Here is a 20,787-nt window from a genome sequence, read left to right as displayed (position 1 = left end):
GATAAGAATATTGAAGCTTGTTCTAATATTAAGCTTGTATTTTAACAAGCTCTTTACAGCCATAAAACCTTGTGTAGGTCCTATTTGTGATCGCTGATTAATAAACTTCTCAGATTTGTCTATTTACTTTTTGTGTGTGTCTTTTATGTCCTCCCTCCTGGACAGACTTTTTTGCATTCCTGTCTTCATTCCTCTGCAGCCGCAGTGTGTGACGTGTCGCATCTTCCATTGGACTGGAGCAGGGTCTGATCGCGGACACTCACACTCTTTCTGCCCCGCTAGATCTTGGAGCGCATCTTGATCTAACGCTTGCTATTTAACACAACAGCTAAAAAAAAAAAGCGGAAGGGCGAGATTTCCAACACTAGCCTTGTCGCAGTCTGTCTGACCTGCTAGTGGACGAGCTGAACGGTAAGTGTTCGGTGTTTGGATAATACGAGGGATTTTTCCATTTTAACGTGGTCCCTTTAATCCTCCGCTTTATAATGGGATAACGGACTCGTTCACCCTCCTCATCATCAACTCTATTATTGTAATGAAACAGCCATAGCAAGCCATGCTACAGGCTTACGGAGTTATTACAGTATATAGATACGTTCATGTTAAACGTATAGGATTTGTTTGTAAAGGCAACCACCACACCCCAAAGTTTAGCTTTTTCCCCTGTTTTTCTTCTGAGAATTAGATAACCTGTTGATCGGTGATAGATAGATAGATAGATAGATAGATAGATAGATAGATAGATAGATAGATAGATAGATAGATTGATTTGATTTGATTTGATTTGATTTGATTTGATTTGATTTGATTTAGATAGATAGATAGATAGATAGATAGATAGATAGATAGATAGATATATAGATTTGAATTTGATTGATAGATAGATAGATAGATAGATAGATAGATAGATAGATAGATAGATAGATAGATAGATAGATAGATAGATTTGATTTGATTTAGATAGATAGATAGATAGATAGATAGATAGATAGATAGATAGATTTGAATTTGAATTTGAATTTGAATTTGATTTGATAGATAGATAGATAGATAGATAGATAGATAGATAGATAGATAGATAGATAGATAGATTTGAATTTGATTTAATTGATAGATAGATAGATAGATAGATAGATAGATAGATAGATAGATAGATAGATAGATTTGAATTTGATTTAATTGATAGATAGATAGATAGATAGATAGATAGATAGATAGATAGATAGACTTGAATTTGATTTAATTTGATAGATAGATAGATAGATAGATAGATAGATAGATAGATAGATAGATAGATAGATAGATAGATTTGAATTTGATTTGATTTGATAGATAGAAAGATAGATAGATAGATAATATCCACTAAAATATTATTATTAGTAATCATCAATAACAGTAATGAAATATGACTATTATTAATAAAGTGATTATTAATCTGAACCACGAAAAGTAATTGCATAGTTTTATAAATAAAATGCAGTTTTATCAATTTTGTTCACTTTTATAAAGTGCATAGTTTTATAAATAAAATGGCAAATATTATGGATTTAATATAATTAAATAAATTTTTAATTACTGTATTTTAAAAACACTGTCCAGAGGTATACTTTAGGGCTTATAAATCAATGTGAAAATACAACATCTAAGAAAATTGCTGTGTGTGTACTAGACATCGTTATGTTATGTTGCTATGTTATGTCATGTCATGTCATGTCATGTCATGTCATGTTACGTTATGTCATGTTATTTTATGTCACGTTATGTTGTGAAATAAGCTTTATGTGTGTTAAGATTCATTGTGTTATGCTATGTTTTGTTGTGAAATAAGCTTTACAATTTCAGTATGATTCCAATTTATATCAGTAATGGATTGTTTCATACTTTAAAACAGTGAACATAAAAAGAAGGGAAAAATCTAAAAATGATGTTTAGTGATATTTCCACCTAAATGGTGTAAGGTGACCTCTGCTTAAGTGTGATTCCACTTGTGTTAGAGGATGAGTTTCATGTGATCGCCACACAACTGTTGTGTTTCCCAACTTACAAAAAGTCATGCAGCAAGTCAGAAGGCTACTTCCCCATCCAGTACAAATAAATACGCTACACACTTACCACTATTTTGTACAGCCAGGGCTTGAGTCTACAGTAAGACCACATTCGCAAAAAAAAAAGCCACACATGCATGAAAGTGTTTAAATTGAATGATGCATGAGGTTTGAATAAGGGTTAGTCATGAGCTGGGAGGGGAGACACTGTTGGCTGTGTGGGTGACCTGTGGCTGAGATTTTTCCTGACTGTGGGGAGCAGGGTGAGCTGACCGATATAAACATTTGTGAAACTCATAGGAGGAGTGGCACAATAGGAGGAGACAAGAAGACAGGATGTGGGGATGATTAGCAAAGGGTCACAGTGTGTGAATCCTGCACTGATATACAAGGTATGCGAGAGGAAGGGTCTGTTACCTCCTCCATTTTAACCTCCCAGTGCTTGCTGCAGTGGTCCGTCTCTGCTCTCTCTCTCTCTCTCTCTCTCTCTCTCTCTCTCTCTCACGCTCTCCCTCTATTTCTCTTTCACAGAGTGGACTCTGTGGCTGAGACTGTTTTTGTGGAATGAAGCGGTAACACCCAGCAGAGAGAGAAAAATCTGTACTGCTAAAACCTAGGAGTGTATCAGAACTGTGGATTAGTAACTACTACATACGGTAAGAAATAGGTCCAAGATCTCTTTGAAGTTTGAATTAAGAACTGAATAACAATTTAGTGACCGTTACAGCGGTCACTTTTCACTTATGAGAGCAATTACCTGACCTTACTGCATTTTAGAGTTCTGAAATGATCGCAGCATCGTAGTAAAAATATTTGTGACTTTTGTTTTTTTCTTCCACAGCAACTGTCATATAATCTCTTTTCAACAATGCTAGTCCTGGAGGAAAATGATTATGACAATGTCTCTTATGAATATTTGGAGTACGGGGACTTTGAGGAGATAGGAGAAACTTATGTCCAGAAGGAAGCTCTGCATATTATTTCCGTGGTGATCTACACTTTAGCGTTTGTGATTGGTGTAATTGGGAATGGCATTGTGATCTGGCTCACTGGGTTCAAAATCAAGCGGACAATTAACAGTGTGTGGCTGCAGAACCTTGCTATTGCTGATTTCGTGTTTGTCCTCTTCCTACCGTTTTCCATTGATTATGTGTTGCGTGATTTCAACTGGATCTTTGGCTGGACGATGTGCAAGCTAAACTCTTTTGTATGTACGGTGAACATGTACGCTAGTGTGCTGTTCCTCACTGTACTCAGTCTGGACCGCTACATTTCTCTTGTGCACCTTACTTGGTACCAAAGGTTCCGTACTGTGCGACGGGCCTGGATTGTCTGTGCGTTGACCTGGGTGATGTCCAGCCTCCTAAGCAGTCCGGCGTTAATATTTAGAGAAACACTACAGTATGGCAAAAAGGTTGTGTGTTTCAACAATTTCCATAATGAGGATGCACATGCTAGTAAGGTGAGACACATTTCAATGGTGACTCTCCGCACCACAGTTGGCTTCCTCCTGCCGTTCCTCACCATCAGTGTGACTGCCATATTATTGGCTGGTAAGATGAGGCGGTTTGGCAATGTACGCTTCTCCAGCTTCTCCAAAATGATCTCAGCAGTTGTTGTGGCCTTCTTCCTGTGCTGGGCACCGTTCCACACCTTTAGCCTTATGGAGCTCACAATGCACCACTCAATGTCACTTGGTCATGTCCTGAATGTGGGCTTCCCTCTGGCCACCAGCCTGGCTTTCTTCAACAGCTGCATTAACCCCATACTCTATGTGCTGTTGAATAAGAACGTGCGGGCAATTATCAAGGATTCCTTAAAAAGTCTCACTAAGAAGTCACTGAGAGAGCTCAGCAACAACCTATCTGTCACCGAGACAGCTTCACTTCCGCCCAGCTGCTCACCTGAAGAACCCTCTGTCTACAGTACTGTCTGAAGGACAAGATCTAAAACACCCTTAAACAAACTGCTTTGCTGACTTCTTCTACATTTGTGATAAAATTTGTATTTTTAGATATGCATCGGCTTTAGAACTCTGATTATATAGAAAAATATTAATTTTATATATAATCTATTTTTGCACAAGCTAAAAAAAACTTAAGGATCTTAAAACCTAGAACTTCTCTTTTATTCATCCAATGCTAATACCAGGGAGTTTTTATAATTTGCTTTCTTTGGAACTGGTCTTGTTTGGGTGCCAGTGTATAATGACTATAAATTTCTCACAGTGGAAAACATGAGTAATTTTTATCTCCCAGACTTGGTGAAAGAAGCAACCAAAAATTTTGTCCATTATAGCCCTGTGATGACCCTCATTATACAAACAAGGCACAATTCGGGAAGGAATTGATCGGATTCATTTGATTTTATTGACATATATGTGTTTTTTTTAATATGTTAATAATATATGTTTACTTGACAGAACTGACTGTGTGGTTAATCTGTCATTTACCATTGGTTATTTGTAGATAAAGTTTTCATTAATATTACAAGTTACTCTCTAGCATCATTTCTATTCATTTTGCCTGTCAAGTTAGATGTGGCTCATGACAAACAGCAAAAGTATTCTCTTGTTTTTGTCTTTTATTTTGGCATATTTCAGGACATTTGGACTGTTTGCGTTAGATGTTTGTTAAGAAAAGTGCAAACAGAATCATAATACTTTGTACAAAAAATATTTACACTGGAGAGAGCTGTAAGAGGGTTGCCAGGCAGAAAGCAAGGAATTTATATATTTCTGATTTGTAGCTGCTGATTTACTTTGTCTTAATAAATATACTACTAAATATATTCTATTGTCTGAAGCACGTGTATTTGTTTGTCACATTTGAAAGCTCACAAACATCAGTGTGTTCCACATGTGGCTGTGGTAATAACATGTCTGCTTGCCAGATTGCCTTCTCTTGCTTTTCCAATAATGTATGTTGCTATTTCCTCCCCTTTATGCAAACAGTTACCAACTGCCTGACAGATGAATCACAGAAGATTCAGATGTTCCATGTGTTTCCAGAGCCAAAAGGAATAACATGTGTATGCAAAACAGACTTAACAAAAGGCTTCACGAAATGATGCTTGCACCAGGCATTGTTTTACTGAGCTAAAAGTCCGTTGTTTTTACAAGACGGAATTTAAAGGACATGTACGGTGTCAATGCAGAGCCTCTTTCTATATACTGTCAGCTTAATCCAGTTTATTCTATTTGTATATCAGAAAGATGTACAATCACCAACCACTTTACAAAATACACTGAGTGAGCAATGGTTCTATGAGCGGAAATTGGCTTGATAAGATAGGTCAGAGGAAATGCCCACATTTGTTTGTGCTGCCAGGAAGTCTATAGAAACTTTAATCGCAACCATGTTGAGCAGAAAAGCATCTCAGGAAGCACAAAACATCAAGCTTTGATCACATCAAGTTCCACTTCTGTCAGCCATGGACACAGTTATGGACACAGGCTCATCAAAAGTGGACAAGTATGAAAAAAAATAGCAAAAGATTTTTTTTCTGATGTTTAACTGGTCAGTATGATAAGGTATGATAGGCTCAGATTCTTGTTCTTGACTGAGAGAACTGGGACCTGATGTGGTCTTCTGCTGTGGTAACTAATTTACTCCAAGGCTTGGTGTGTTGTGCATTCTGAGATGCTTTTCAGCTCAACACAGTTGTGATTATTTAATTTACTTCCTGTCAGCTCAAACCAGTCTGATCATTATCCTTTGAGATCTCATATCAATAAGGTGTTTCGGCCTGCAGACCCAGGATGTTTTTCCCACCATTCTATTCTAGAGACTTCTGTACTCTGAAATACTCAAACCAGCCCATATGGCACCAACAACCGTGCAACCGTGATGAAGTAAAAATGGCACATATGGCACAGATTTTTCACACTTTTCCTTATTCTGCTATTTGATGTGAACATTACCCAAAACTCTTGACCTGCATCTGCATGATTATATGCATTGTGCTGTAGGTGTATTCCTTTTAAAGTGGATGGTGAATGTATGTAAGAGTTCAACTATAAATGCTGCCTGTTTGCTCTTTCAGGTCCAGCTGAAATGTGTTTGGTGCACATCGAAGACATGCAAGTGCTGCCAGCTAAAGAGCTGTTTGCGAGATCTCGTGTGATTAATGGATACTGGATTCTGAATTGGTTCTACTTAAAATATTTTCATCAAAGAACGACTGATTGTAGGGCTCTACATAGAACATTTACAGCTTCCCCTCATAACAACAACAAGAATTTTATGGTGGTATGTATCATTCACAGCATTTGGCAGACACTCTTATCCAGAGAAACTTACATTTATCTCATTTATACAACAGAGCAGTTGAGGACTAAGGTGCTTGCTCAAGAATCCAGTGGTGGCAGCTTGGAGGTCCTTGGATTTAAGCCCCACCTTTCAATCACTAGCCCAACACCTTAACCACTGAGCTACTACTTACCATAAACCAAATAGTCTGTAATTCTTCTTAGGTACATACTAGCCTGCAACATGTTGGTCTATATCAGACAAATGCATTTATCTTTGAATAAAACAATGTTTTAAATAAGCCCATAACCTACAATCTAAAACCAATGACCGTAAAGTACAGGTTGTATTATATGCTTAGATGTCATGCTGTCCTTGAATCTGTTAACAGGAAAATAACATCCAGAATGTTCTTCCTGCCCGGGATTGATAACACCCTAATGATTTATATTACTAATATTTAGTCAGTCGATCACAAAATACACGGTTTACACATGGAAACAAATTTTATGTTAAATCCCAAAACATATTTAGTTAATATATTTAGTTGGAAAACCAACTGATTGTTTTATTTGTTTTCGTTTTTGGTAAAAGAGGATTGAAAAATTGAAGGGATGGTGTGTCAGGAAATACCCATTAGAATGAAAAACACTTCCAAAGAACAAAAAAAATGGCATATCAAACAGGAAATAGCTACACTGTACCAGGGCAAGCTGGTCAGCTGGGGCTGATGGGTAGCACAAAAAAACAACAAATGGTGTGTTTAGAACTTTTGTCCAAAACATCCTGTTTATCTGAAAACTTCTGTGTCAATATTTACTAAAAAATTACAATTATTACTCAAGTACTCTAAAGTCCCTGGATTCATATATATTCTTATATACACCATTTTGTTTTGAATATGAAAATCAAACACCTCTGTCAGACATAATGAATTCTTAGTCAATTTCTTGGACTTGGTGAGAAAGTTGTTTGCATATAAAGCTCTAAAGATCACCACACCCTCATTTCACAGTGACAGGCGGGCAGGAGAACGGAAGCGTGTGAGATGGTAAATCAAGCAGATTAGAGTTGTGTATTGGGACTGGTATCCTGCTGGACCCAACAAAAAAGCTGTGTGGACAGATTCTGCTCTCAGATGAGTGAGCAGGCTTTCTCACAGGACAAAGAAAGACCATGCTGATTAACATGGGAGAGTTACAAACAAAACTAGTCAAACATTTTTTTCTGAAACAGTGAGGCATGGATTTGTACCAAAGCCAAATGTGATGAATTATAGATGATAATCAGTAGATTTATCCTTCTTGTAGAATTCGTATCATTTCCCAGTTGTAAAGTTGTTTAGCTTCTAAACTATACAGATTAGATATTTAAAAACACATAAGGAACACAGATTACAGATTGAGTAACTCAACAAAACCCAAAACAAAGTGACCAGAGAGAAGAGTTTGTTCTCTAGTCTGTATTTTAGATAGTTAGCTAGAATGGTGTGGAAGATTGGAGGTTGTTGTGTCTATTGTTGTGTCTAGATTGCAAAGAAGCAACCACAAGACTTTTTTATGTGGTACCCAATAGAAGTTATGCTGATGTGCAGAAAAATATATTCCCTTATTTGTGATTGCTTGGAGAGCTCCTATGCTACCATACTAAACACCACATTAGTATTTAGGCATACTAAATACTGGTGGTGGCTCAAGTGGTTAAAGCACTGGGTCATTGACTGTAAGCTCTGGGTTTAAGCCCCAGCACTACCAAGCTGCCACCATTGGGCCCTTGAGCAAGGCCCCCAACCCACCCTGTTCCAGTGGTGCTGCATCATGGCTGACCCTGTGCTCTGACCCCAACCCGCAAAGATGGGATATGCGAAAAAACAATTTCACTGTGTTTTAATGTATATGTGACGAATAAAGGCAACTTATTTAGTGCACATTATGCACTTACACTGCATACTATGTACTCTACTGTCCAGTATGTGATTTTATTTTTAGAAGGATAGTATTGTCTTAAATGGAATGCTAATGTGTTTGTTTTTTCTAATAGGAAATATAAGCCATTTCCAGGTCAATGGCAAATGACGTCAAACGTAATGTGAGACAGATAGCTTAAGCAAAGCAGACACCGTTAACAGCATGAAGTGTCCAACATTCCACATAGATTGAAATAAATCCAGGTATTTGAAGTGCACTTCTTGTTATTGTAATTTTCAGTGTGAACACACTACTGACATTATTTATACTACAAATGGAAAAGAATTATGCAAAAGTATGTGATTTGGGACACACCTTATGTGTTTTGGAACAAGTCTTGAATTCTTTCTAAATAGGAGTGCTCAAAGCCATCAGATTAATCCAGGGGTGGAGAACAGCATTCATCTGCAAGTAGGATACAGCAGCATTTTATTACCAGAGAGGTCAAGGTCTTACAGGCTTATTAATCCCGAATCAGAATTCTACATGTTGGACGAATAACATGCTCAGATTAATGAATACATCTTTGCTTTACAGCATTTCTTTATGAATGCCTAAGACTTTTGCACAGTACTGTATGTACATTTATGTTCCCATAATTAACTACCTCTATTTCTATTTTCACACACAAGCAGCTGAGCAAGAGAGGCTCAACCAAGGGAAAAACAAAAAGGGAAAAAAAAGTGTCTAATAGAATACTCACTTTCTGCTAGAAACTACAAGCAGCAGAATTAGTTAATGCTAACCCCTTGAAACAAATTCTAATAATTTGTAAAGATCATTATTGAAAAAGTCAACAACAAACAGAAGCTGTAATGTAACCTTTAACTAGTCCCATTCCATCTGCGTATTATGTAAATGAAAAGGATGTGATATTAGGTCATTTTTATATGTCACATATATATTACTACACAGTGAACTTCTTTCTTCACATATCCCCATCCTTAGTTTTGGGGTCAGAGCGCAGGGTCAGCCATGAAACAGTGCCCCTGGAGCAGAGTGGGTTGGGAGCCTTGCTCAAGGGCCTAACAGCAGCAGCTTGGCGGTGCTGGGGCTTGAACCAGGATCTTCCAGTCAATGACCCAGAGCCTTAACCACTTGAACCACACCTATCTATCTATCTAGCTATCTATCCATCCATCCATCCAGCTCTAGAAAAAAAAGCAATATAAAATAATAATCAGTTTAAAAATAATCAGTTTCTTATGTTTTTTTCTTACAGGTTCATGTATTGGTGAGATGAACAGTTTTGTTTCATTTTTTATGAACTGCTGACGATATTTCTCCTAAATTGAAAATATAACTATTGTTATTTAGAGTGTATATTTAAAGGAAATGACAACACATCAAAATAACCCAAGATCATGCAGTATTTGCAGTGTTTTAATAACTCAAATAAAACAAAATGCAAATAATTTGTAAACAAATTGTGTTAATGCTTTGGCTAAATAACATTAAGAAATCAGTATTTGGTGGAATAACCCCGATTTGCAGGCGTTTTGGCTCCATGCTCTCCACCAGTTTTTCACATTGCTGTTGGGGAACTTTATACCACTCTTTTTGCAAAAAGGCAAACAGCTCAGCTTTGCTTGATGGTTTGTGACCATCCATCTTCCTCTTGATGACATTCCAGATGTTTTCAATAGGGTTCAAATCTGGAGACTGGGCAGTGGTCTCTTATTGAGAACCGTAATGTTTAAATATGTATTATTACTTTAATTAAATTAACATATATATTGACAAATATATGCATTTTTCTTGTGCTCTACAGTGCAGAGATTTTATCTTTATCACAATTTAATGAGGAAGTTGCAGCAAGTCGACAGTGTGGATGTGTAAGTTTGCAGCTCACATCTCTTCGAGATAAAGTGCTCCTGGTCAATAAGAAAGAGCGGAGCTATTCTGTCATGCAGTGACTGAGAACACGAACACACACACACACACACACACACACACACAAGTTAGCTCGACATCAGCAGGGAGGACGTGTAGTCAGCCTGACAAAATGCTTTACAGAACACACTCAAACTTTCTACCTGCCGGACAATTCAGGACATCCTCTGTCCCACAAACCTGTGACACTTTAGTGAAATGGAAGTGCATAATGATTCGGCATTTCGCCTGTAGTTAATACCTAGCCCAACTTCCAATATGGTAGAAGAGGTTGTTGTCGAGCTGTACGGTGTTGTCATGTCCATATAGTGCCGATAGTGGTGCTGTGAGGAGTCTACCGAGGACTGAACTTAAAAAACCCAGCCGCCTAGCACTTCCAATGTTAGCCGATGGTAATATACATTTTAATGCACCATTACTCTATAATTACTGGCGCAAGGCTTCAAAAAGGATTATTTTCTGTAGCATATCGAGCACTGATGCATAAATGGTCCAGCTGATTATATTAGACATTTCCACGGTGTACCCGGAGTGAATACCCCGTAGAGCCTGTACTAATTGAAGGTAAGCCTAACTATCTTACAGCCGGCCGCTCGATTAGTGGCGCCGCCGCTTTTCAGCGTTCTAATACGCTATGTTTGCCACCAGAGGGCCGGGGATTCCGAGCTTTCAGTAGGCCGCTGTTTTCATCCTCTTTCTATTTACTATCTGTTCCCATGTTTAAAATGTTGGAATCCAGTTAAAACAGTTCATTCTTTATTCTGGCTCACGTGTACATCCTACTTTTTTTCTTTTAAAACCTCCTATAGATGTTTTGAAAGCAATATTAGTTAGCATGCTGCGGAACTGGCTAACCTTAGCAGTTTTTTTGTGGGCCTGTGTGAAGAGGCCTCTGCGCCTTACTTCGGCTTTCTTTGTAACAAAGATAATTGCAATTAATGAACGTAGTCTAGTCCGAGGAATACAAAAATCTTTACAAAATAGTATGTTTTATATAAACCGCCTAGGAGTTAGAAAGAATAAGCTGGAAATGTGTTCAGGTGTCTGCGTTTCCTGGATACGGCGGCTTTGTTTTTAGCACTGTTTGCTAGTTATCCAGCTAACGCTGTGTGTATTTTAAATATATTGGCTAAGCTAACTAGTTCCCTCTAGGAAATCTATTTAGCTACTGGCAAACACGGGTTTTATATATATATATATATATATATATATATATATATATATATATATATATATATATATATATATATATATATAATTGGCAAGGTCGCGTTTAATGTTCGCCTGTTGTGGTTTATATTGACAGTTGGTTAGCAAGTTAATGTCACTTTGTTAATGTCATTTAACGTTGTTAGACGGAGCCACCTAGCTATACACAAATTCATTATATTAACTGGTAGCAAAACAAGCCGTTTTTTAAAAGTTTTATCTCGCAACGCTAAATCACCAACGTGTGTTTATTATTTGTTTAAGCCTCTGTTTATGTTATAAGGTTAGCCAGGTAGCTACGACTTTCCTGGCTCCTGTGTTATTTCACAGCTGTTCTGTTATCGTGTAGAAAAAGTAGTCGCAATTCGATCTGGTGTTAAGAGATGTCCATGACTTTCACTCATCGTGTGTGAGAAATCCCAAACTGAAAGTAAAAAGCGAACCCAACAACTTTCTGCTTTTGTTTGAACGGAAATGACATTTAGATCGTAACATTATCGGGTATAAACCTGTACCACTTTATATTGTTATTTGTATGAATATTCATTGCGTCATGGTCAGGAATATGTCAGTAATATTAGTCTTAGTTCTAAGCCCACATGTTGTTGTTTTTTTAGTCTCGCTGTCCAGTGTCCTCAGTGACCTCAGTGTGTTTGCACTGATAAAGTGGTGGTGATGGACCTGTATGACCAGTGTCACTCTCCTCACCTGACACTTAACCTGTGACCACTCCCACCTGCATCCTGCCAGTGTGTGCAAAACATCTCACCCTTTATTTATTTAATAAAATTGCTTTCCTTCTTCGAAAGCGTTGTCGTATGTATAAACAGACACTGTGTAAACATGGGTTATCTAGACGCAGATCGTTCTTCATGAAGACGGTTAAGATGTCTGGAAATATGTTCAGGTCTCTTTTTCATATACAAAATGAGTGGAGAAATTCGTAACCCAGGCTCTCGGAATAAGCAGATTTGGTGTCCAGGCTGTTATCATTATTATCATTATCATCATTTTTCTATTAATATAGTTTACAGATGGTAAAGAGAAAAACCTCCCCATTATGTTGCAAAACAGAAGTTGTGGTGTGATGCATCGTAATAATAAACTGTAGTGTGAGTTGCTTGTTCAGAGTCCTGATGTCTCCACCCATTCAGCTCATGTTTAAACATATCGTACATGCCATGAAAGGAGAGAACACAGCTTGTAACTGAAACTGTTTTTGTTTAAGTCACAACAAACCTGATGTGGTACGTTAGAAACTTTCTAAGATGAGGATAATCGCGTGCTTGTTTATTTTCTTTAGTCTTTATTAATGCGTGAGCAAGCTAGCTTTCCATACATTATCTATTACATGAGCTACCTCTATATTTTATTTTCTGTTACATGATCTACCACTTTTTTTTTTTGTGAGGGGTCAGTAAGTCAAATCACAATCATGGTATTGGGCAGCACACTTGAGCTTTTGCCTGCCCAGTGTGGCAGATAATGACTTTCATTCCTGGTGTCAAAATGGACCACATTTTATAGTTAATACTGAATATTAATGAGTCAAAGTTTATTCGATCTGATGATATTAAATGTTCATGATGATACACATCCTCATAATTATGTCCTAAATGCCACACCGGTATGAGTTGTGTACTGTGATCTTGAATACAGAGTTGAAGTTAAAATTGAGTTCTTTTTCCACTTTTCCTCGTCAGCTGATGTTTTCAAGGAATAGAGTCACGTGATGTATGAGGGGAAACACATACACTTCTCGGAGGTGGACAATAAGCCTTTGTGCTCATACAGCCCTAAACTCTGCAAGCAGCGCAGACTGAATGGATATGCCTTCTGCATACGGCATGTTTTAGAGGACAAGACTGCTCCCTTTAAACAGTGTGAATATGTGGCCAAATACAACAGCCAGCGATGCACCAACCCCATTCCTAAAGCCGAGGACCGCAGGTGAGTTGATCTCGTCTTACTTTGTGTCTACTTGCAATTTATGTACACCCGAGAGGCACTATGCATATTATGCTTTAATTACAATTTCAGGTGTACACAGGTGCTTTCCCAAGACTCAGAAACATGGACATTAAAGTTTATGACATGCTTATCACCATTGTTTTAGTGTCTAATGGTACAATGCTTTCTACTTTAGATACTGTAACAGCCACCTGCAAGTGCTGGGCTTCATCCCCAAAAAGGAGCGTAAGAAAAAACATGATGCGCTGGATTCTGTAGCACTGAACATCACAGTGCCCTCTCTAGCTCTCAAGGCCCCTAATGGCTTAGATGGTTTGCCTCCATCTCCACCCTGTACCCGTCTACCCACCCTTGCCCTGACTGACGCACACCTGCTTGATCCCTTCGCCTTTTACGAGGAGGATGTGGATGGAGTGGAGAGCACCACACGCAAGAACTCTGTACTTAAGAGGAAGCCGGCCAGTCGGCTAGTGCTCAGTCAGCAAGGGCCACGCCATGACACTGACCTTCCTTCCCCAACACCAGAGCAACTGACATCAGTTACAGTGGCCAGCACACTGCCCAAATCGCCACACCTACCACCATCAACACCAGCAGCACCACCTGCACCTCCCCCGCCCTCCCAGCATGCTGGTCACACTTCCTTTATCCAGCAGGGGGCATCACAGGCTCTGCTATGTAAGCCAGCTCCAGCTCCCACTGGTGCCTCTCTGGTGCCTGCCACACCCCCCTCAGCAAGCCAGCAGTATCGGAAAACCTTTCTCACTTCTCCCAGTCACCCATCTACTGGTCCTCGGGATTGTCCACAGAGCCGCACCATTGTAATGCGACCCACTGCCTTCACAGCACCTCCTGCCTGCCTGTCAAGGCTACAGCATCTTGTGCAGCTCTGTGCAGACAGACACAAAGAGCACGGAGACCTCTTCCCTCATCTGGGTACTAATATCTCATGAAATACAAAGTTTAACATATTTTATTAGTCACATTGAGACAATAAATTGTGTAATGACTCAATAACTTAAATACTGTGACAAGCTGCAGACATTAATGTTTTTGAATTATCTTAAATATATTAGATTTAAAACACCAACCTTTAATTAGATCTTTCATGGGAAGTGGTGTTTAAATTGCTGTGAAAGTGACTAAATGTATTCATGGAGCTATACTAAAGTGTATAACTGTGTATATACAGGACTGGACTGGTCAGATGAAAGTGCTGATGAGGATGAAGAAGCAGAAGAGAGAATTCCTTTATTGCCTCAGGCCTGGAGACTGCCAGAAGGGAGTCCTTGCCACCAGTAAGGAATTCTTTTAAAATTGCAGAAATGTGAGCATGCTGAAGTGTGACTTCTGATTGGATATGGTAAAACCAGTAGATCATTTCACCTGGCTTATAAAATAAAGCATATATGAGCTTTAGCTGTCTATAAATATGCACTGATAAGTGACTGTAGTGTGGCACTGTTATTACTGTAATGTTTTCTACCACTTCTTATATATATTTTTTTCCAGCTCCGTTGGTGATTGTGAGGAGCCTCGGCGGTCTCGTCTGGCTCAGCTGTGTACATATTTGCAGGAGCACTACAAGCACCTGTGTAGGCAAGAGAGAGCTGCCACACGCCACACCAGATACAAATACGCCTTTAGGAAAGCTCTGCTCCATGCAGCTAGCAAGGACCCAGACTGTACCGGAGAACTCATCCAGCAGCTCAGTAAAACATCACACGCCTCCAGCAGGTACAGGAACACTCTGTGTGTGTAAGAGTGAAAATAGGCTTTAGAGAAGCTGAATGTTTGTTAAGATGGGTCATGTCTTTTTTAGGCATGCAGTACAACAGGAAGTGGAAAAATCTGTGTGTACTGGTAGCACCAAGGGTCAACCTTGCACCAATCCATCTCTGCCTTATACACGCCACTGCTTCCAACGTATCCTTTTGTCATATGCTTACCAGAGCACCGATTACATATTACAAATGCTCACCACCACTGTTTTCTAGTGGAATTCTTGCTATAGTTTGGTTAAGGGCAGATGTATATATTATGTGGAGGTGTATTTTGGTTTTGTATTAGTCCTTGACATTGTTGCTTTTAGATATCCTGCTGAACCGCTCGCAGCAGCTCTTCTCCAGCTGTACTGCACGATTTGCTGATGGGCAGCAGTGCTCTGTCCCTGTCTTCGACATCACACACCAGACACCTCTCTGTGATGAACATGCCAAGAAAATGGTAAGCATTTAGTTTTAAATATTCTTTTTTGGATGGGTGATGCCTAAATTGTAAATGAGTATCTCTCTAGTTAATATTTGTTGTGCTGAACCATGACACCAATAGTAAAAGGTATATTAGCAAAATTGAGATTTGCAAGTACCATTTTAAAAACACAATGGCTGAAAATACTGAACATATACAAAAATATACTGATCACTCCATCACTGACCTTAACATAAATGGTCCCTTAAAGAAAGTTTTGACCAATCCTTAGGAGGACAAGTTCATATGTTCTGCTTACAGATATGTTTCATGAGGTTTTGGTGTTTGGTTTGGGAAATGCTATTGTGCTAATATTAAAGTTGATGAATTAATATTACAAAGACCTACTTCAGATTAATGAAACGGTACTGTTGAAGCCTGGGGTCTAATATTTTAACATTATTCTTTTATATATAGTGATTATTTCTCATTATTATAAAAACGTTCTGACTTTGGGAACTTGATAGTTTATCATCGATTTCCAACTGTCATCATTCAGACTGATTTTAATACATGGGTTGGCTTGTACAGCGTGTTCCCATCAGGTTGTTTGATAAACCGTGTGTGTTTGTCTGTTTCCTGCAGGATAATTTCCTCCGTGGGGATAGTAACAGGAGGGTGCAACAGCAGCAGAGACGGCCACGTAAGAAGACCAAACCACCAGCGTTGACAAAGAAACACAAGAAAAAGAGGAGGAAAGTAGTGCGGCGTCCCCAGAAACCCATTCCTCCTGCCCTACCACAGGGCAACCTGCCCATGCCCCCCACATTGGCACTACCGACCCACCATGCCAGTATCAGGTACACATACCTAAACACACCACATATTAAAGTACTTTTCCACCTGATAGAACAATACGGTACAGTACTTCTCACATTTATTTCCATTTCAGTGTGACCTGTACCTCACGTACATAACATGACTTTTGTTACCCTTTTTGCTTGAGGTACAAGATGATTCTACAGGGATATTAGGAGGGTGATAGAAATGGTATAGATGTACCTATTACTTATTACAGAATTGTTGCGAGTCAGTGCTCCTGTCACGGCACCAACTTGGCAATGACTGTTTAATCAAATTTGTTCAATCCTCAGTAAACAAGGCTTATAATTGTCAACTTGGCTCTGAAGTGTTTGCTACAAGGGAAGTTCAGGAATAAAAAGTAACCAGAATATTATTGTACATGTATGAAAAATGAGCCTAATAGTGTAAAATTGGAGGGAGTAAATTCAATTGGCCTTCTGGGTCCAGAGCTCACAGGAAAGCCAGCCTCTGCTCCATAGAGCTCCTTTTATTTTACATGTACCATTGTGCCTTAAGAAAAGGACACAGGTACTTGACCAGGTATCTAGTTTTGAATTAGTAATTGTATTGCATTGGAACACTGGTGTAAAAATATGTAAGTAGTAATAAAATGTCGATAGCTCTCTAGTATTTACTTGATATTTGTTTAAACATTTGCTTTTGAGTTTCAGGATCTTACCTTTGTTTTAATGCTCACACCCCCCCCCCCTTCTCAGGAGCCCCTCCACACCTGACCTCAGTGCAGATGAACTTCCTGATGATATCACCACTGATATAGCGGACATTCCAAACGATTTGGAGTTGAATCAGGAGGACTTTTCTGATGTTCTGCCCAGATTACCTGATGACCTGCAGGACTTTGACCTGTTTGAGGGTAATTGTACGCAAACACACACGTTCACATACCTTTTTTTTTTTTTTTTATTATTATTAGAAGAGTTCAGTGAAAACTTTTACATAAAATAAAGAGGAAATAAAGTTATTTGTACTGTTTGGTTGGTGACTTTACTGTAGGTGATATGGTGTTGCACAGGTGAAGGCCTGTTATTTTCAAACAAACTGTCAGTGTGCCTTTTTTTGTTGTAATTTTGTGATATTGTGTATCTTCACACCTCTTCTGCTTGTGGAGTAAAATGTGAAATATTTGTGTTTAGGTAAGAATGGGGAGTTGCTTCCCACCACAGAAGAGGCAGAGGAGCTTGTTCGTGCGCTGCAGGCAATGGGCTCATATCCTGACACGTTGGTTTGTTTAAATTCCATGGCTGAACTGGCCCCGGCTGATGACCATCGCGCCATGAGTGTCTTCTCTGGCTCCGGGGTCACGGTGACGGCCATGGGCGACCTCCTAAATGGTCGAATAGCATCAGACAACTTCCCGAGTCTGGAGTTGGAGGACAATCTCCTCCATCACTCAGCAGACGAGCATTTCCCTCCATCCCTGTCTCCTCACCCACCACCAGCCACTGCCTCTGCGCCTGCTGCTGGCTCGAACCGTACACTGAACGAGCGAACGTTCCCTCACTCGGCTCTCTCTAAACCCGAGCCTGCGCTGCCCTCCTCTCCTCCCGGCAGCCATTACAGCAGTGACCATGTGCCGTCTCCTTATAGTGACCATATCTCCTCCCCACACTCTGTTTCCTACCAGACCGAGCCTCCTCTCCTTCTGGAGGTGCCTCTCAGTGGATTACCAGGCACTCCTCGTTCCTCCTGGAGCAATCTCGCCCTCTCCCTCACAGAACCAATGCAGTTTGGGAACCTCTTGACACAGGACACTCATCTTCTCTCCACCTCTCTGTCTACTCCTCCCTCAATAACACACCCACCCTCTGCTCCCTCCTCTTCTCCTCCAAACTCCCCCCGTGACCTGCTCAGTACTAGCCAGCCCAAACTGCAGCTCCCACAATTCAGCGCGGCCTTCGGTCATCAGCTTGCCTCTCATAGCGGCATCCCGAAAGACGTACAACCCAGCCACAGTTCCACAGCACCCCCTACGGGGTTCACAAGTGCTGGTGCCACTGCTGCAGGTGCCAACAGTGCTGCACCTACTTTCCAGCAGAGCAAGTGAATGAAAAGGCAGGCATGTACACACGCCCACATCTTAGCCTTTTTCAGGGTTCTGTTAAAGCAGTTGAAGGGGAGGGGGTATCGTGATTTTTTTTTTTTTTTTTTGTGCCGACTTTGCGTTTCATCTGGAGGCCTGGTCTATCCCAGAACACCGGTCACTATTTTACTGCCGCTCCTACATCACTCACTATCCCCTCTGTCTCTAATTCAAGGCTTCATTAAGCAGAAGCAGACAGCAGAAATGTCTGTGCTGTTTACGAGTGCACATTTATATATATTTAAAAAAAAAAAATAATAATAATCAGATCACCATGACGGTGTCAAAAGGGGTGCCGAGAATATCCGCCAAACAGCTTTTATCCAGAAGATTTTATCTTGCACTGTACATATTAAACCTTTTATGCAGACACTCAGATGAAGCTTACTCAGTGGACCTATCCTGGGCTGTAAACTTTCCTGTTCAGAGACCTCACAGGCACCTGAAGGTAAAAACCTGGTTACTCAATAAGCAATAAAGCACATCAGCATAATCTATCATTACAGTATTTAAACCATGTGTCAGTTTCAGTTATGTACCTCATAGCAGCCAGACTGCGTTGCGTGATCAATGTGGGTCTGTGGAAAAAACTCTCTCATTTAAAACTGAGAAAGAACTCTTCTGCTTAATACAGAGCTTAGACTGTGTAATAATCATTTACAAAACACCGAGATAGCTTTTATGATAAAAAAGTAAAAAAAAAAAAAATTTAAAAAAAGATGATTTTCTTTCACCAAATATAAGGATTCAAAATGTTCCTATGGTGCTTATTAAGTTTAGAATAAAATGGCTTAATGAGGTTTTTTCTTTAAAGAAGACCGGCCTTTTAATAGGGGCTAGACATTAAGACTGCATGGCTAAATGGTTTTTAAATTGCCCTATCTTTGCTGTGCTGGGACCTTTGGTGCAATTTTTACAGAGCAGGACTGTTCATACACACACACACACACACACACACACACACACACACACACACACACACACACACACACACACACACACACACACACACACTCTTCTCGTCCTCAAACTTCCACAGTAAACCAGGTTTATACTCCACACTAGACTGGCTGCATGTCCCTTAAACCATGGCAATGTCTTTATCACTCACTCTTCCCCATGAGAGGCAGCAACCTTCACTTAATCCTGGCCTGTTTTTAACACCTTGTCAGGTCTGGCAGTAAATCAACGGTTTTGGTAGAATTTTTTTTTTTTTTTTTTAGACAGGATGACTATTACATAATATTGTCATTTGTAAAATATTTATAGAGTAGTAATTGAATTTGGACGTAATTGGGTTTTATTGGTGAGTTTAACTGAGTGGCAGCGAAGCAACTACAAAATGATTTGAAGAAAAAAAAAAACGATTTGCAGGAAACCAGGTGGAGCTCGAGTTTTGTGGTGTACCTGTCACTAGTTTTAATGGCTATCAAAATTCTAGTGATTCGATATTTCCAGGTGAATGAATGTTGTTTGTGTTTTCTTGTCTCTTATTCGGGCAAAAGATTGTGACAGTATTTTTGATAGCTATTAAAATCCACCTAGCAGTCATAGTGGAACGTTTGGTGTTTTGCATGAATACAACCACAAAATGACCCATATTGTGAATTAAGTAGATTAACAACGGAAGCTTGCATCCAAAGTGAAACATTCATGGGAATGCCGGTGTGATGAGATTTTATTTTTTTCCTTTAACAAATCAAAATGAAAGCTAATTTGGTTTTAAACTCCCATGAATCGGGTTAAAAATGTGATCATGCTGTAGCAAAGGTGATTTTCCTCTTTTTTAATTCAAGGCCACAAACAGGAGTAGTGTCTTTTTTTTGTCGATTCGAAAAATTGTAAGAAATAGGTTTTTCCAGTACCATTGTGTTGTATCCCTGCAGCTGTACTAACCCCCGATGTAAGTTGCATTGAGATTTACTGCACAGTCAACTTGAGTCAACCCTCTAAAGCAAGCCATCTTCAGGGCTCCGCTGGCACTTGAAAACCGCTTAAAAGCTGAACAATGGCTGACAAATTCCTATACTCAGTGAATGTACTGTATAACTGTTTTTAAATGATAGGATGAGCTAATAATCTAGTCACCTTTTGTTATTGGTCCTTGTTTAATGTCTAAGGTATTTTTTGTATACAAAAGTTTACATTTTTATGTATATTTTTCTTGTATAAAATATGTAATATGTGTATAAACATTGTATGGAATACCTGTATATAGTGTGAGGAAAATTTGATCTTTGTTTTTTGATGTACGAATAAAACTTGCTGTGCCGAACTCATGGTAGTGATTATTAAAC

At 39.3% G+C, this 20,787-nt stretch overlaps 2 protein-coding genes across 4 annotated transcripts; both read left to right on the top strand.

Moving 5' to 3' along the window:
• The first annotated feature begins 217 nt into the window (after positions 1-217).
• cmklr2 (chemerin chemokine-like receptor 2) lies at positions 218-4,835 on the top strand. Of its 2 annotated transcripts, XM_058393411.1 has the most exons (4): positions 218-411; positions 2,346-2,437; positions 2,577-2,701; positions 2,887-4,835. In XM_058393411.1, exon 4 carries the CDS (start codon positions 2,914-2,916, stop codon positions 3,979-3,981), a length of 1,068 nt encoding a protein of 355 aa, XP_058249394.1. In that variant the 5' UTR covers positions 218-411; positions 2,346-2,437; positions 2,577-2,701; positions 2,887-2,913; the 3' UTR covers positions 3,982-4,835. The 2 variants fall into 2 exon arrangements, with proteins under 2 accessions (XP_058249394.1, XP_058249393.1); XM_058393410.1 differs by lacking the exon at positions 2,346-2,437.
• A 5,374-nt stretch (positions 4,836-10,209) lies between these two features.
• ino80da (INO80 complex subunit Da) lies at positions 10,210-20,778 on the top strand. 2 transcript variants are annotated; one of them, XM_058393407.1, is made up of 10 exons: positions 10,210-10,547; positions 13,068-13,314; positions 13,511-14,271; positions 14,528-14,633; positions 14,848-15,072; positions 15,158-15,261; positions 15,428-15,561; positions 16,171-16,385; positions 17,106-17,263; positions 17,544-20,778. In XM_058393407.1, the coding sequence occupies exons 2-10, from the start codon at positions 13,097-13,099 to the stop codon at positions 18,452-18,454; spliced, it is 2,832 nt and encodes a 943-aa protein (XP_058249390.1). In that variant the 5' UTR covers positions 10,210-10,547; positions 13,068-13,096; the 3' UTR covers positions 18,455-20,778. The 2 variants fall into 2 exon arrangements, with proteins under 2 accessions (XP_058249390.1, XP_058249389.1); XM_058393406.1 differs by having other exon boundaries at positions 10,210-10,719.
• The last annotated feature ends 9 nt before the right edge of the window (positions 20,779-20,787 follow it).

The sequence above is a fragment of the Hemibagrus wyckioides genome, linkage group LG06 (genome assembly GCF_019097595.1).
Source record: "Hemibagrus wyckioides isolate EC202008001 linkage group LG06, SWU_Hwy_1.0, whole genome shotgun sequence".
In the NCBI taxonomy this organism is placed as follows: Eukaryota; Metazoa; Chordata; class Actinopteri; order Siluriformes; family Bagridae; genus Hemibagrus; species Hemibagrus wyckioides.
Note: the sequence above shows the minus strand (reverse complement) of the source record. Positions and strands in the feature narration are given on the sequence as shown.

Bases quoted from the DNA above. Each gene is read 5' to 3' on its own strand.
- cmklr2 (XM_058393410.1), top strand. From the start codon at position 2,914: ATGCTAGTCCTGGAGGAAAATGATTATGACAATGTCTCTTATGAATAT.
- ino80da (XM_058393407.1), top strand. From the start codon at position 13,097: ATGTATGAGGGGAAACACATACACTTCTCGGAGGTGGACAATAAGCCT. The intron at 13,315-13,510 runs GTGAGTTGATCT...TTTCTACTTTAG, and splicing joins CCTAAAGCCGAGGACCGCAG to ATACTGTAACAGCCACCTGC. The intron at 16,386-17,105 runs GTACACATACCT...CCCCCTTCTCAG, and splicing joins ACCCACCATGCCAGTATCAG to GAGCCCCTCCACACCTGACC.